Source organism: Dreissena polymorpha, chromosome 11 (genome assembly GCF_020536995.1).
Source record: "Dreissena polymorpha isolate Duluth1 chromosome 11, UMN_Dpol_1.0, whole genome shotgun sequence".
NCBI classification, from domain to species: domain Eukaryota; kingdom Metazoa; phylum Mollusca; class Bivalvia; order Myida; family Dreissenidae; genus Dreissena; species Dreissena polymorpha.
The window spans coordinates 33,637,349-33,650,671 of record NC_068365.1 but is presented as its reverse complement, the minus strand read 5'-3'; the positions used below and the strand labels follow the sequence as shown (position 1 = coordinate 33,650,671).

Here is a 13,323-nt window from a genome sequence, read left to right as displayed (position 1 = left end):
CCGTCGTAGCACCATAACATTGGTGGGCGAGGATGCAGATTTGCTAATCTTGATCCTGAATTACTTTGAAAGGGACAATAAGACCATATACATCCGCTCTGATGTAAATTAATGGTCAAAGGAACACAAAGTGTTTAATATTAACCTTTTGAAAGAACTCATGCTTATGCAGGCTGTTATTAATCTTCAATGATATTCAGCAACGGTAAAAAATGAAGTCTACAGAAGTTGGGAGAACCTGATCCTATCGTGAAGTCATGTGCTAGTTCATTCTCTCCTTCAAATGTCGTAAATTGGATTAGTTCTTTGCCCCTTGAAACCTAGGTATAGACACCAAAGTCATCAAATTTGATTGTATAGTTACATATTTTTGATCATAAATAGTAATTGTGTCCTGATTTTGTTAGTTCCTCATTAATATTCATGAATATGCAAATGAGATAAATATATATAATTTGGTCTTTAAAATAAAGCACAATGCGTAGCCTTTGTTTAAACACTAATTTGTTTGTATTACGATACGATATAATATAATAATGATGTGATATAGTCGCCCTGGTCCGTTTTCCAATTTTGAGTGGCGTTGCCATGGAAACTGGTTGTTATGTACACTTTCAATTGAGTTTATCTTTAAGGACAAGTGAAAAAATTTACTTACTTGAGTTACTGAACAACTTAGTATAGGTGAAAATTAATCCCAGGAGGGGGGGGGGGGAGCTGCGTGGATAGCCCTATTGGGACATGGCCTAAATATCCATATATTTATTTATCAAATACTTCGTGTAGATTTAGAATAAACTATTGATTTCTTATGTCTGATTTTTTTTTTCAAATATTGTAATATAAATTGGTATTTTCACGCATGTCACTTTAATGAGAATTCATATTTACAAAATGGTTGGCGCATTGTTTAAATAAATCTTTACAGAACTTGTTTACAACTTACTAACCCCTATGACATCCGGATTGTTAGTGAGTCTGTTTTCAAAAGATTTATACTAGAAGTTTTTCCGCAGTACGTAAAACAGATGGTGTTATTTTATACATAATGACTTTCCTGACTGTGTTGGCTTTTTCATAAACAGAAATGTTCATGCTATCATACGTCTTCCTGCCATTATGGAGGATACATTTTTAAATGCTGTTCTTTCAATGTCACGTTTAAGAAGATTTTAACTAAGTTTGTAATATCGGTCATTATAAATTGAAAAAAAGGACAAAAGCATTTGTATTTAATTAACTTTAAATTCAAATTAGGAACACCATTTTGTTTGTCTTTGCGTTATTTTAATGCATATATTAAAAATACGTTGTTTTTGTTTACAAGTTCAATTGTCACTTGTATTTCAAAACAGATGTAAATTAATATGTTTTATCAAAAATAACAATACAAAAACAAGCAATGCTGTTGTATGGAAGGGTATTTAGGTAAAAATAACATCATTCGTGGTGAATATTTACATTATGACTGATGCTTATTCTAATTTGCTTTATGACAATTCCAAAATGCTTGTTGTCTATTCGTTTTAACTTGATAATTGCTGCAACATTACATCATTCATGATGAATATTTACATTATACGTGATGTTTATTCTAACATGCTTCATGATATTTCCAACATGCTTGATGATTGTTGCAACATGCTTGATGACTATCCAATGTTTGTGAGTTCATTATTCCTGAAACAAGTCATAATCGGTTTTGCCACTAAGCGTCATTAACAACGGCAGTTAGCAACAGGCAGTAAGCAGAATGCAACTAAGCAGAATGCAACTAAGCAGAATGCAAGTTACTGAATTATGATAACAGGTGGCGCGCGTTTATTTTCCGTATGTTGAATAAATTACTTTTCGGAAAAAAGCGAAAACATCCGAATCATTTTGACTAGTAAACTGAATAAACTGAATTAGTTCCCTTTGTTATATAATCTCCATTAAACTAAATACGTTTTAGGGCTGCAACGGGTACCCGAAATATCCGATGATATCGGATCCAACCTCAGATTCGCGGGTACGGATCCACCCCTGGATATTTCGGTTCCGAATATTTATGTTCATAGTTGTATGTAACCTAACGCTGTTTTCAAGAGTATTTGTTTATACAGACTGGTTATGTTTAAAGCATAAAAGATACGTATAAAAGTCGACATTTATTGCCGTGTGACAGTCAAATAGCAGATCATTCGAGATCATTCTGCTTTTATTGTATAAGAGTGTCATTGGACATTAGGGGGCAGTCTACAGTTTTCCTTGAAAATCCCCAGGCCGACAACCACTGGTCTGCAAGACACCCTCAAAACAAGGCCTTCAGTCACAACCTGAAAATAGATTCAGACAATTTTCAGTGCAGCTTGCAAATAAAACACAAAACAATGCAGAAAATGCACTTTTAAGTGATATCTGGGGTAAAATAGACCTTTTTGGAGGTCTCGGAACTTGACCGTAAAAACCCCATTTTCAGATAAACCCGGCAATCACATTTATTTTTCGGGGTAAGAATACGTGCACAGTGGACAACATGCTTTGCACTATCACAGCAAATGCTTTCAAACTGAGCCAAACAAAATGGGTCATTTCCATTGAACTTTTTTGCACTGCTAACTTATTTAAACCCACCGTTGAAATCTGTCAAATGCCGGCTGCTTTAAACAGGAAGTACATTTGTTTACATCTCACTGAGCATGTTGTTGTTGTTGACTAAAAGTCTGGTAACTTAGTTTCGAATTACTGAAAACATGTGAAATTACTAGAATATTGACCATTTAAACTTACATGTAAGCTCCTGGAGTCAAAAAACTATTCGGTTTTGACCATACACCTTATATTCAGGAAATTGACCGGGGCCAATGCGTAAATATGGCTACAAAACTGTAGACTGCCTCCTTACGTAATAAGCAAAACTAATTCGAAATCATGGAGGATTAACACATTACAAATGCAATACCTATTGGCAATAAGTAAGTTTTCAATCCTTATTGTCTTTCTGAGTTGTATTAAAAACAGCAGTAGTGGAGCCAGTGTGGCTGGAATGTTTTTCAGGTAAATTTTGCATAATTTCGCGACCTGTCAAATTGTAATCCTTCATAATGAATTGTATTGTCTTGAAAGCATATTTCGTCATATATTGAGTTTAAATGCTGTCTTGTGATGCAAGGAACCTTAGTGCCCAGTGAGAGAATCTTCCCCACAGCAGGAGACCTCTTCAGTGCTCATAGGGCTTGCCTGGACCAGGACAATGTTGATATGTAAATTTTTTGTGAAAAAAAACCTCAAACTGTATGAACAGTGAAAATTGTTTGTTAACGAGCAAACTATTACGTGAATAAGTGTTAAGGTTTCTTTTTATTTTGACATTGCTACAATGTTAAACGAGAAATGTGGTATGTTTTTTGTTTATAAATATGTAATGTTTTTTAGTCAAATTATACATATAAAGCATTTATTTCTTTAATTTAGACAGATAATTCTAATTTGCTCTTATACATGTGTATGAGGGATCCGGATCCGAAAAAAACTGTATGAAACCATATTTGGATTCGGATTCGGATCCGCACAATTTTTTTGGATTCGTTGCAGCCCTAATACGTTTATTATCGCCATGAAGACCAGTAGGCCTACACAATGAATTGACTACCGTGAATGTTTTTTATATTTGTAAGATGCAATTGGCACTCAAGAAATTATAAATGCATTTTATTCAGGACAAATCGGGGCTGATGTGTTGGAAGTGTGGCCCATCCCTAGTCCAAATAATTACAGTAGATGTAATCTACCGATGTGCATTGTATATCGACCTCATATTTATAAATTAACCCAAACCCCCATTGCCACAGACCTGTCAGTGTGCGTGAAACTTTCAGATTTCTCTAGTCTGTTTACCAGGCTATAATTACAATGTCTATAAACACATATTTATCATTTTATGACTATATAATGTCTATGGTATAAAGTGAAACCTGAAAGTTACAAGTACTCGTGTCTCGTACTGTTACTTCAACTCTTGTACTCCTCGTTGAGAAAACAACTACTTCTACTACATGTATTTAAATATCATAAAACATAATTTTCAATCAAGTTGGAAAAAAAAATAAAACAATGTCATATAAACAGGTCTGTCATGAACGTTGACGTCGCTCTTGGTTACCAGAGAAATTCCCACGCATGGATTTCAACCGTCATTGTTTACAATCAATTAAGTGCATATTAAAGTACTTGAATTTGTATAGCGTTTTTTAAAGGTGTATGCCCAGCCACTTTTTCATTCAAAAAGATGTTTTCACTAATTATGATCATAGCCACACGCTAACCACCTGTGTGTCCAGCGCGTGTGTAGGGAGAACAGAGCTAAATGTATTTTTTGTTAAGCTCTATATTTATATCAAATCTGTATGAAAAAATGTCGGTGAACATAAATCCGGTGTAAATTTTTGAAAATAATGAGGCATTCATTAATTATGGATCTAAAACGGAGCATTAATCCGCATTAAAAAAAAAACACCGGGCATATTACATATAAGAGTTTCAATTCTACATGAGTAAGTCTCGCTGCGCACGATTACGCTCTTACTGCTCGTATATATTTGACTCTTTTGGATCTTGGCAAATACCTTGTGTTTTATTTTGCTTAATCTAAATTGTGTCATGCATCTATATGTACTTAAAGCAGCATGACCAACAGCTCTTTCATATGTGAAAGAGATTGACACGAAATACCTACCCATCTATATTAAAGTTTATATGTGCACTTCAATATTATATTTTTATAGCATTTTATGTGGTGCAATATAAGAGTACTCTAGTTAATTTGAAATTATGTAATGGATTTCCTCTCAACATACACGCAGAGTTCCAGATAACTTTTTCGGCAAAATCTTGGTTTACACTCTATAAAAAATCCAGCCTTAAAGTCTATTATTAATTCCTTTTTTCATGTAAGTATAATTTTTGGCACATCCTCATTTAGGTCTACAGTCATGACAATTGCCGGGTTACAGCAGACTTTTTGCAATAAAAAGACCAGGTAATGGACAACGTTTGGCTTTTCGACTGTTTTAAAGATGGTCTGTTATTCATAATAACGTTAAAGTGCTGTTGATTTCATAATTGTAATGAGGGCCTAGACGAGTGGGAACTCATTGATAAAATGTTTACATTATATGCATTGATATTGAGTTTTACGCATGATCACACATTTGAATTATTATTTTATTTGTCCAATGTGTAACCGTACGCACATATAGTATGATAAATCCAACAAAAACACATATTTTTTCTTTTCTTTTTTATCAACGTTTCGGCTTACGCCTTCATCAGGATAATACAAATAATAACAGAAAGCGGATGTTACGTCATTGACTTAACGTACATTAAAATGCGGGAAAATGTACGTCAATAAAATGAACGTTAATTAAATTAAGCTTAACTTTCGGATTCAAGAATACACAATTTCCTATAAAATTATATATTTTTTTAACCGTACGCACAGAATCTAAGTCTACTTTTTGACTAAATTTAATTCATTTTTTTACGACTTTAAGCGTCTTATCTGGAGCTCTGCATACATGCAGATATGCATGTATATATATGCATATATTGAAATATATCCATAGAATTTCTTTGGTTATTGAAGGTAAATTACTGTACAAAAATTATGGTTAGTCATTAACCAAAAAAAGTTACATCTACAAACACGCGGTAAATTTCCGTTCAATAGCAAATGTCTTACAAAGGCGCAACTTCTCCTATAACATAACATAAACTTTCCGTTACACGCCGTAAATTTCCGTAGTCGTCCGTCGCATTTCGGAACGACTGTCAATTGACATCATTGTATCATGCATGATTGTATGTTGCTTTGTGCTTGGGTGAAACTCACATCTTGCAATCGGGTTAATTTATTCAACGCATCAATATTTGATTCCATAATGCACTGCGCCTATTGCACAAGTCTCTCTGCACAAACCAACATACACATATGCAGCATTCAATTAACGAACAAGAATGTTGCATCTGTACACATGCATGATACCATTAAGCAGAATGTAAATAGACATTGGACATCAGGCAAGATGTGTCATCACGCATGAAAAGGTGTCTACATACAAATTGAAAGTACCATCAAGAATCATGACACAGTCACAAAATTGGATGTTATTTTTACCTAAATATCCTTCCATACTGTTGCATCGAAATTATCGTTTGTTAAAAAGCACACCGGTTGTGAACTTTGAAATTATAACGAAAAGTAAGAAACGCAAACGTAAATACATCTTCATTATACGCTTTGTTCATTGATATCTCAAAATAAGTCTTAATTATTGCTATAAATAAATTTTCATTACGCGCCCGTTTGTTTATGGCCATGTTATCCTGTGGAATAAGTCTCATAAGATGCCTGGTATACCCTGTAATTCTTGTCAGAGAAGGCATAGTAATGTAACACAATATGTTCTGCTCGGAAAGGTTGTAAATCAATTAAGCTTTTCTAGAAAAGAACACGTGAAACATAATAAAAATGAGCAGAACAGTCACTTCTCATGCGAGAAGTAATTTGATGTATAGATTCAAGCACATTAATGTTCTAGCAAAGCCTGTATTAGAAAATGTAAATGTGTCAATCTAGTTATTGGTTATTCTTTAATGTATAAGACGTCATTAAGAGAACGTGACTAAATCAATATCTAGTGCGTGAATTGCTCTTGAACGAATGCGTGCTTCTATCAACTGAGTATTGACTGCAAGACATGGCTCATCTTTCAAGAAAAATTGCACGAGTCAGTTCCATGTTATGACATGTATATTTTGTTGACAACACTATCATAGTGCCTTCGGGTTGATAAATGAATACTCGATCGCGGCTTGTTAAAGAGCAAAAGTCAAAATAATGTGCGATGACATATTTAGATTATCAGGGAGCTTGATTAATATTTCTACTTCAACGACATTACAAGGTCCGTGATTAATAAAACCCTGAGATGTGCTTGACATATTACTGTAGTCTCAATTCGTTTTACAAACATTATTGTATGATATTTTATCGACTTAATAATGTCATAAATTCATCATACCAGCATTTACGTCATACACCAATCTTAAAAATTTCGGTGTTAAAAACGCATGACAAGGCTTGTTGTTATGTCCCCCACCACTATAGTGGGGGACATATTCTTTTTGCCTAGTCTGGGGTTGGTTGGTTGGTTGGCCCAAACTTTAACATTTTGCCATAACTTTTGCAATATTGAAGATAGCAACTTCATATTTGGCATGCATGTGTATCTCATGGAGCTGCACATTTTGAGTGGTGAAAGGTCAAGGTCATCCTTCAAGGTCAAAGGTAAAAAAATAAATCCAAGGGAAGTAATAAGCTTTAAAGGGAGATAATTATCTGAACCTGCCAAATGATGAAAAAATTAAAATAAATCAAAGCAGTTTAAATGCAATAGTTAAAAAATACCCCATAATAATATGACTAAGGGTATAAAAGCCCTCGTTTAGACTTACAACAGGGACTGCCGTGGAATGTGATTGTTTGTTTAAAGAAAGTAACAAAACATAAACACCAAGGAAATCAACGCAAAGTTAAACCTTATAACAATTTTAAAATCTGTCCATTGGTTGTTAGACCTCACGAATATCGGCATAAATATGCACAAATATGTAATCGTTTTGATAAAAATGTTGTGAATAATGAATATTATAACTTAATATGTAAGTATTGCATTAGATGCACTTTCAGCTAATTTTTTTCTTAATTTTTTTTTCTCTATTTCAATTCATTGACTGTCACTTTCAAATTCTGCTGTATTCACGCTGATTTTGGATACCTTCATCCATTATTGTTGTTACTTTCTTTGTGTGATCCACATATCAATTTTAGTAAGGTTCATCGCATATGTGTTGCGATCCTCCATTATTATGGTAACAAAAATACATTTTAGATTATTGAATCTTTATGTTTGTTTCTATATGTTATGAAAAACTGTCTTGATGTTGCCTTACGTTATTGTAATTCAATCAAGATTTTCATGAAATATATACTTCACAACATACGTGCATGCTACACATTTATTATAATATATTTATTAAGTTATTTAATATAATTTAGGCTATGAAAACATGTCCACGTGTCGTCTAATAACATGCAAATGGGTTAATGAAATTTACACATCCTTTGAATATGATGTAACAACTTTTTTTTCAAGCAACAGTACAATACAAAAATCAAATGAACAGTTATACACTATTTGTTTACTATTTTTACGAATTTCGTTATGAACAATATTTAAGATAAGGAAACTGGTCATAATTATTATTATCCAAATAAATAGGTACATTTCGTTGGTTATGTAGTTCACAAGAACCATAACTCTTGCTCCAGCAATTTTAAGACTTTATTACTATTTATTACGTTCTTAGCATTCGTCCGGAGCATATTTTAAAAAACGAGAAACTTTAAAAACGTATGTCTTATTGCGATTTTGTGCAGTGGACAAGAACCATAACTATTGTCGCTCTTTGTTTAATGGTGTTGCCCTTCGATAAATAGTGTTCTTACATGTGCACTTAAAAGACATAGAGATATAAACTTAAACTGCGTATATAAATCCCAATGAAGGTATGCATCGCACAAGAACTATAATTCTTGCTATATATTACAAGTTTATGCACGTCGTTTATATTTTGCTTGCTTGCTGTCCAGAACATATCTTGAAAGCTTTACGAGGTATCAACTTTGTAAGTAGTTCAATCTCATTAAGGGTTGGTGTATTGCACAAGAACCATAACTCTTTCCCCCTAGCATTTATAGTTATTGGCCTTTAATAAGTTTTAAAACTTAAAGTTTGTCCGGACGAATACTTGAAAATCCAAACAGGTATCAACTTAAAACTCAAAATGTAACCTGATCGTATTACGAGGGTGTGCAGTGCACAAACACCGTGATTCTTGTTTCTATATTTAAAGATGTATTGTCTTTTATTTATTTTTCAATTTAAGATGTTCAGTGCACAGGAACCATAACTCTTGCGTCCGTTTTAGAGTGTTAATACCAATTGTTAATGTGTTTCTGTTAAAGTTTTGTATTGTACACATCTTGCAAACTAAACAAGATAAAAACTTGACATTGCATAAGAAAATAGATGTATGCGTTTAGTTTAGTTAACGAGAGCCATAACTTCTACTTCATATTTTCAAAGTAATTGCACTTTCTAAGGTTCATGCTGAAATTTAGTCCAGGGCATATTTCGAGCTTTCATGGTTGGGTCGTTCAGGCACGACATTTACCGTTCTAATTTCGGCTATTCCTCTATTTCGATAACCAAATGATCCAACGTTAATGTATTGCTTTGATAACTGACATAAGAAAAAGGATGTGTCAGAATTTTATCGTTGGATCATGCATTTGTTTGCTCACTTTAGCATGTGGATAAATCTGGATAAATTGATGTAAATATTAAAACAGGTGCGTTTAATGAATATTTTACAACGATCGGCATTGCATACCGATATCAATGAACTGATTGTATAGTCTCGTTTGCAAATGATGATGGTTCTTTGTCTCTTGGTCATACTGTGCATATTAATGTTTCGAACGCGATACGCCTATGTTCTTTTTCTGTTCAAATCAGAAGTTTGCACAACAATATCAACCGAAACAACTACCGAGTCATTTGCACCCATATATTTTATAGTTCGTCTAATACATACAAATCCTTAACATTTAAGTAAAATTATTAGTCTATCTTATAGAAAACAGGATACGCAAATGACAATATAAGTATGCGATTCTTGATGATAGGGTTTAGAAATTGTTGAGTATTAATAAGTTTAGGTCTAAGGGATCACGAAAAAATAAAAGAATGTTGATACCGGCGGCCATGTCACGGATTATAGAATCGGCAATCATGCCAAACTTGAAATATCAATACCTTTACCTTTGACATGAAATGCGTCCTATCCCACCTGGCAGGGATGTAATAGTCATATGCCCAAACAAAAGAATTAACGTAATTTGTAAATAAGATTTCCTTGATCTCACCGTTTATTGTATCTTCTATTCAGGTCGCACCACAGTGGCTGATACGCATGAAGCCTTACTGACCTCGTTGCTAGGCAGCTACGAAAAGCGGGTTGTGCCCCAAATAAACGATACGCATCCGGTTGACCTTTCCCTTGGCATCAGGCTGCTGGGACTTATCGATCTGGTAGGTATTACGTACTGTAAGATTCATAAAAAGTTTATGTAGGCAAACATCCTTAATAAGTTTCTTCCAAAGCGTTCATCAGAAGTAACATTTTAGTTTTTTTTATAAAACGCTTCGAATAGAAATTTTTGAGTTGCATTTATAAGTTTTATCTGCGTAAAAATATAATTAATGTTTAGGTATACGTATATGTGTTCAGACCAACACATCTATTGACCAGAAAAAAAATTCTTGTTATATCTGAGTACATGAAACAAGTCAATTAACATTTTAACCCATTTATGCCTAGTGGACTCTCCCAATCCTTCTAAATTGGATCAATTTATTTCCAAAATTAGGGATATCTAGTATATTTATTACTATATTTAGAATATTTCTTACATAAATCAATTTAAGCAAACAGCGCAGACCCAGATGAGACGCCGCATCATGCCGCGTCTCATCTGGGTCTACGCTATTTGCCAAGGCCTTTTTTCTAGACGCTAGGCATAAATGGGTTAAGCAGCAGCGCGTTATAAAATTTCTCAAGAGTTTGGATATGTCTGCCATCCAAATGAATTATCTTCAGGCAACAAGTTTCATCGATTGCATTTTAAATCGTACGTTGTCCATTCAAGCTCGAGGCATCTTCCTTTCACCATTATCCTGAACCAATTATACATTGCGCCTTGTTTGCGTTTCGGTACAATCAGCTGTAATTTAAATGTAGTCGACTAACATGTCAGACGTGCAAATGTAATAACAAAATAATTAATTTAACGCAGAATAAAAAGAAAAACAATGCTTAAATCGCAAGAAATGGAAAAATATTTTTACGAAGCTGCAATTTCTTGAAAATGTATGTATATGCATTGACCTAATTAATTATCGGAGACATTGTATGACTGAGGGTGTTTGGGACATTTAAAAATGCTTGGGATTAATAACCAAAAATATTAACGGTTATGTTCGCACCTTCTGAATAGTAAAACACAATCATAAACAAACCCTTTTGTAAGGTCAGTTGTCCATTGAAAAATGTACATGTAAACGAGCCTTGAATGAAGCCTCGGAATGGATCGAAAATCTATATAAAAGGATTTTCTAATTGAGATATAGCCACAACATTTTATGTTCTTGCACATCCCATGTTATATATCAGTCATTAAACAGACAGATGTGATGAAGACCACACAAACTCCTGCTTTCGACAGTTTTCAAAATAAGCAACACGATTATGTTCAACAGGTTAACGCAGCCAATATTTCGAGAAGAATAACAGTGTTTGTCTGGTTTTGTACTATAAAAACCATCATAAAAGCGTATCCAAGAAATAAGCACATTTTGAACCGCGTAAGGCAATTAAATCAAAGCTTGGATTAGCCGATTGAAAGACTGTCAGCACGAGGCCTTATTTTGGTCTTCCTCATATCACACCCGTAGCAAAGTCAATTATTTGATTTAAATTATAAATGATTTGATTTTGGTGTGCAATATTGGCGGGACTTCCCTGCAAGAGCGCGTAAACTGCATTTCATGCTGATCTGGTTTCAGTTCGAGCACGAGGAAATCATGGAGACTTTCATGTACCTGGATCAGATGTGGTACGACTACAGACTGGAGTGGGACCCCTCGAAGAACCAGCGCGTACACGTAATACACATTCCAGTGGACGACCTGTGGCGACCGGATATGACCGTTTATAACAAGTGTGACTCTGCATGGGCTTTATTTTAGCTCACCCTTCAAGCGGCCTAACCTAGGCGTTAGGGTTTGCCGTAAGCGACACCACTGGAGTGTTAAAACCATATTCTTTAGTTTAAGTTGACGACGGCAGCTTCGCAAATATTCACTGCTTTAAATTCATTGCGACGGCGACTTTCCCTGTCATTTTAGTAACGTTGAACTTTCCTTTTACTTAAGTGGTTTTTTTTTAAATTGTGGAATTTTGAATACGCTTATTTAGCCTTACATGAAACGACAGTCTCTTTCAATCGTATAACAATTCAGTATTAATGAGAGAAAATACAATTTAGTGTTTCCAATTTTATATACGTTTTAACGTGTTCACAAATATTTGTCTATATCGTTTTTACATAAATAGTTGCATAGATCACTCACAACTTTGGCTATGTAATACACTCGAATTGACATGTTGTCGTTCATAATTACACATATCGAATAACTGTATAATAACAGTTTATATACAGTAATTACTTTATAAAATTAGATACAGATGCTTGTCGTATGAAAATAACACTTGTATGGTGTCGTGTAGGTCGAACGGTGACGCCTACGTCGAGCCACTTGACGGATCCATATTATTATTTGCATGTACTATACTTCACGATCTTAGTTTTGCAACAGGATGTCACATTGTCACATTATTTGTTACCATATATGTTGCCATATCGGCATAATGACAATACTAAACAATTTTGATACACAACATAAGCCTTATATATTCATCACTAATACGCGTCATTGCAAATGTAATCAAGTACGCAAAATGAGTAATGGTATTTGCAGTGCTGATGTAGATATGGTGTCGATGAACACGCTGGCGATAGTCTTCAGTAACGGTCAGGTGTACTACGCTCCGAAAACGAGGATCCGTTCCCGATGTGATATGGACCTCACCAAGTTTCCCTTCGATACGCAGCAATGCGTCATCAAACTCGGCTCCTTTACATTTAGTGGTCAGGTCGTGAATCTTACGTTACTGCCTGTAAGTGACAGAAATATGTGTCTCCAATTATATTATTACAATAAAATATCTTCTAATAAGTTATACTAGAATATTCAAATAAATCATTAAAATACATTGTACGAAAACGAGAAATCAACCATCCATAGAATTTGTATGGCAATCATCGCAGCCGATAAAATAGTACTATGAGCGACATGTGCTGCTTATATACGTTAAATACGGCGTGTGTGTTATCCCATAGTTAAGCAGCAGGTTTAATGTTTTGGGTTCTGATAATAATATAATGTTTTATGATCTATAAAACCATTACCATTTGGCCCAAAAGCATATGATTTACCTATCGGTATTCTGACTAAAAACAAGAATATATTTAGTAATAAAATGAAGACAGTCATATAAAAAGTTCAAACACTTTAGTCAATAATAAAAGTT

At 34.1% G+C, this 13,323-nt stretch overlaps 1 protein-coding gene and 1 long non-coding RNA gene across 5 annotated transcripts in view; one reads left to right on the top strand and one right to left on the bottom strand.

Moving 5' to 3' along the window:
- LOC127851400 (neuronal acetylcholine receptor subunit alpha-6-like) overlaps positions 1-13,323 on the top strand; it is a 46,614-nt gene that overhangs the window by 27,479 nt on the left and 5,812 nt on the right. For all 4 annotated transcript variants that reach the window (XM_052385166.1, XM_052385167.1, XM_052385165.1 and 1 more), the window contains 3 exons: positions 10,060-10,202; positions 11,736-11,890; positions 12,711-12,909. In XM_052385166.1, coding sequence (XP_052241126.1) covers positions 10,060-10,202; positions 11,736-11,890; positions 12,711-12,909 — 497 coding nt within the window. The remainder of the gene's footprint in view (positions 1-10,059; positions 10,203-11,735; positions 11,891-12,710; positions 12,910-13,323) is intronic.
- LOC127851435 (uncharacterized) lies at positions 2,138-10,362 on the bottom strand. Its single transcript, XR_008035764.1, has 2 exons — positions 10,037-10,362; positions 2,138-2,318 (listed from the first exon to the last, which is right to left on the bottom strand). It is a non-coding gene; the product is annotated as an uncharacterized LOC127851435 (long non-coding RNA).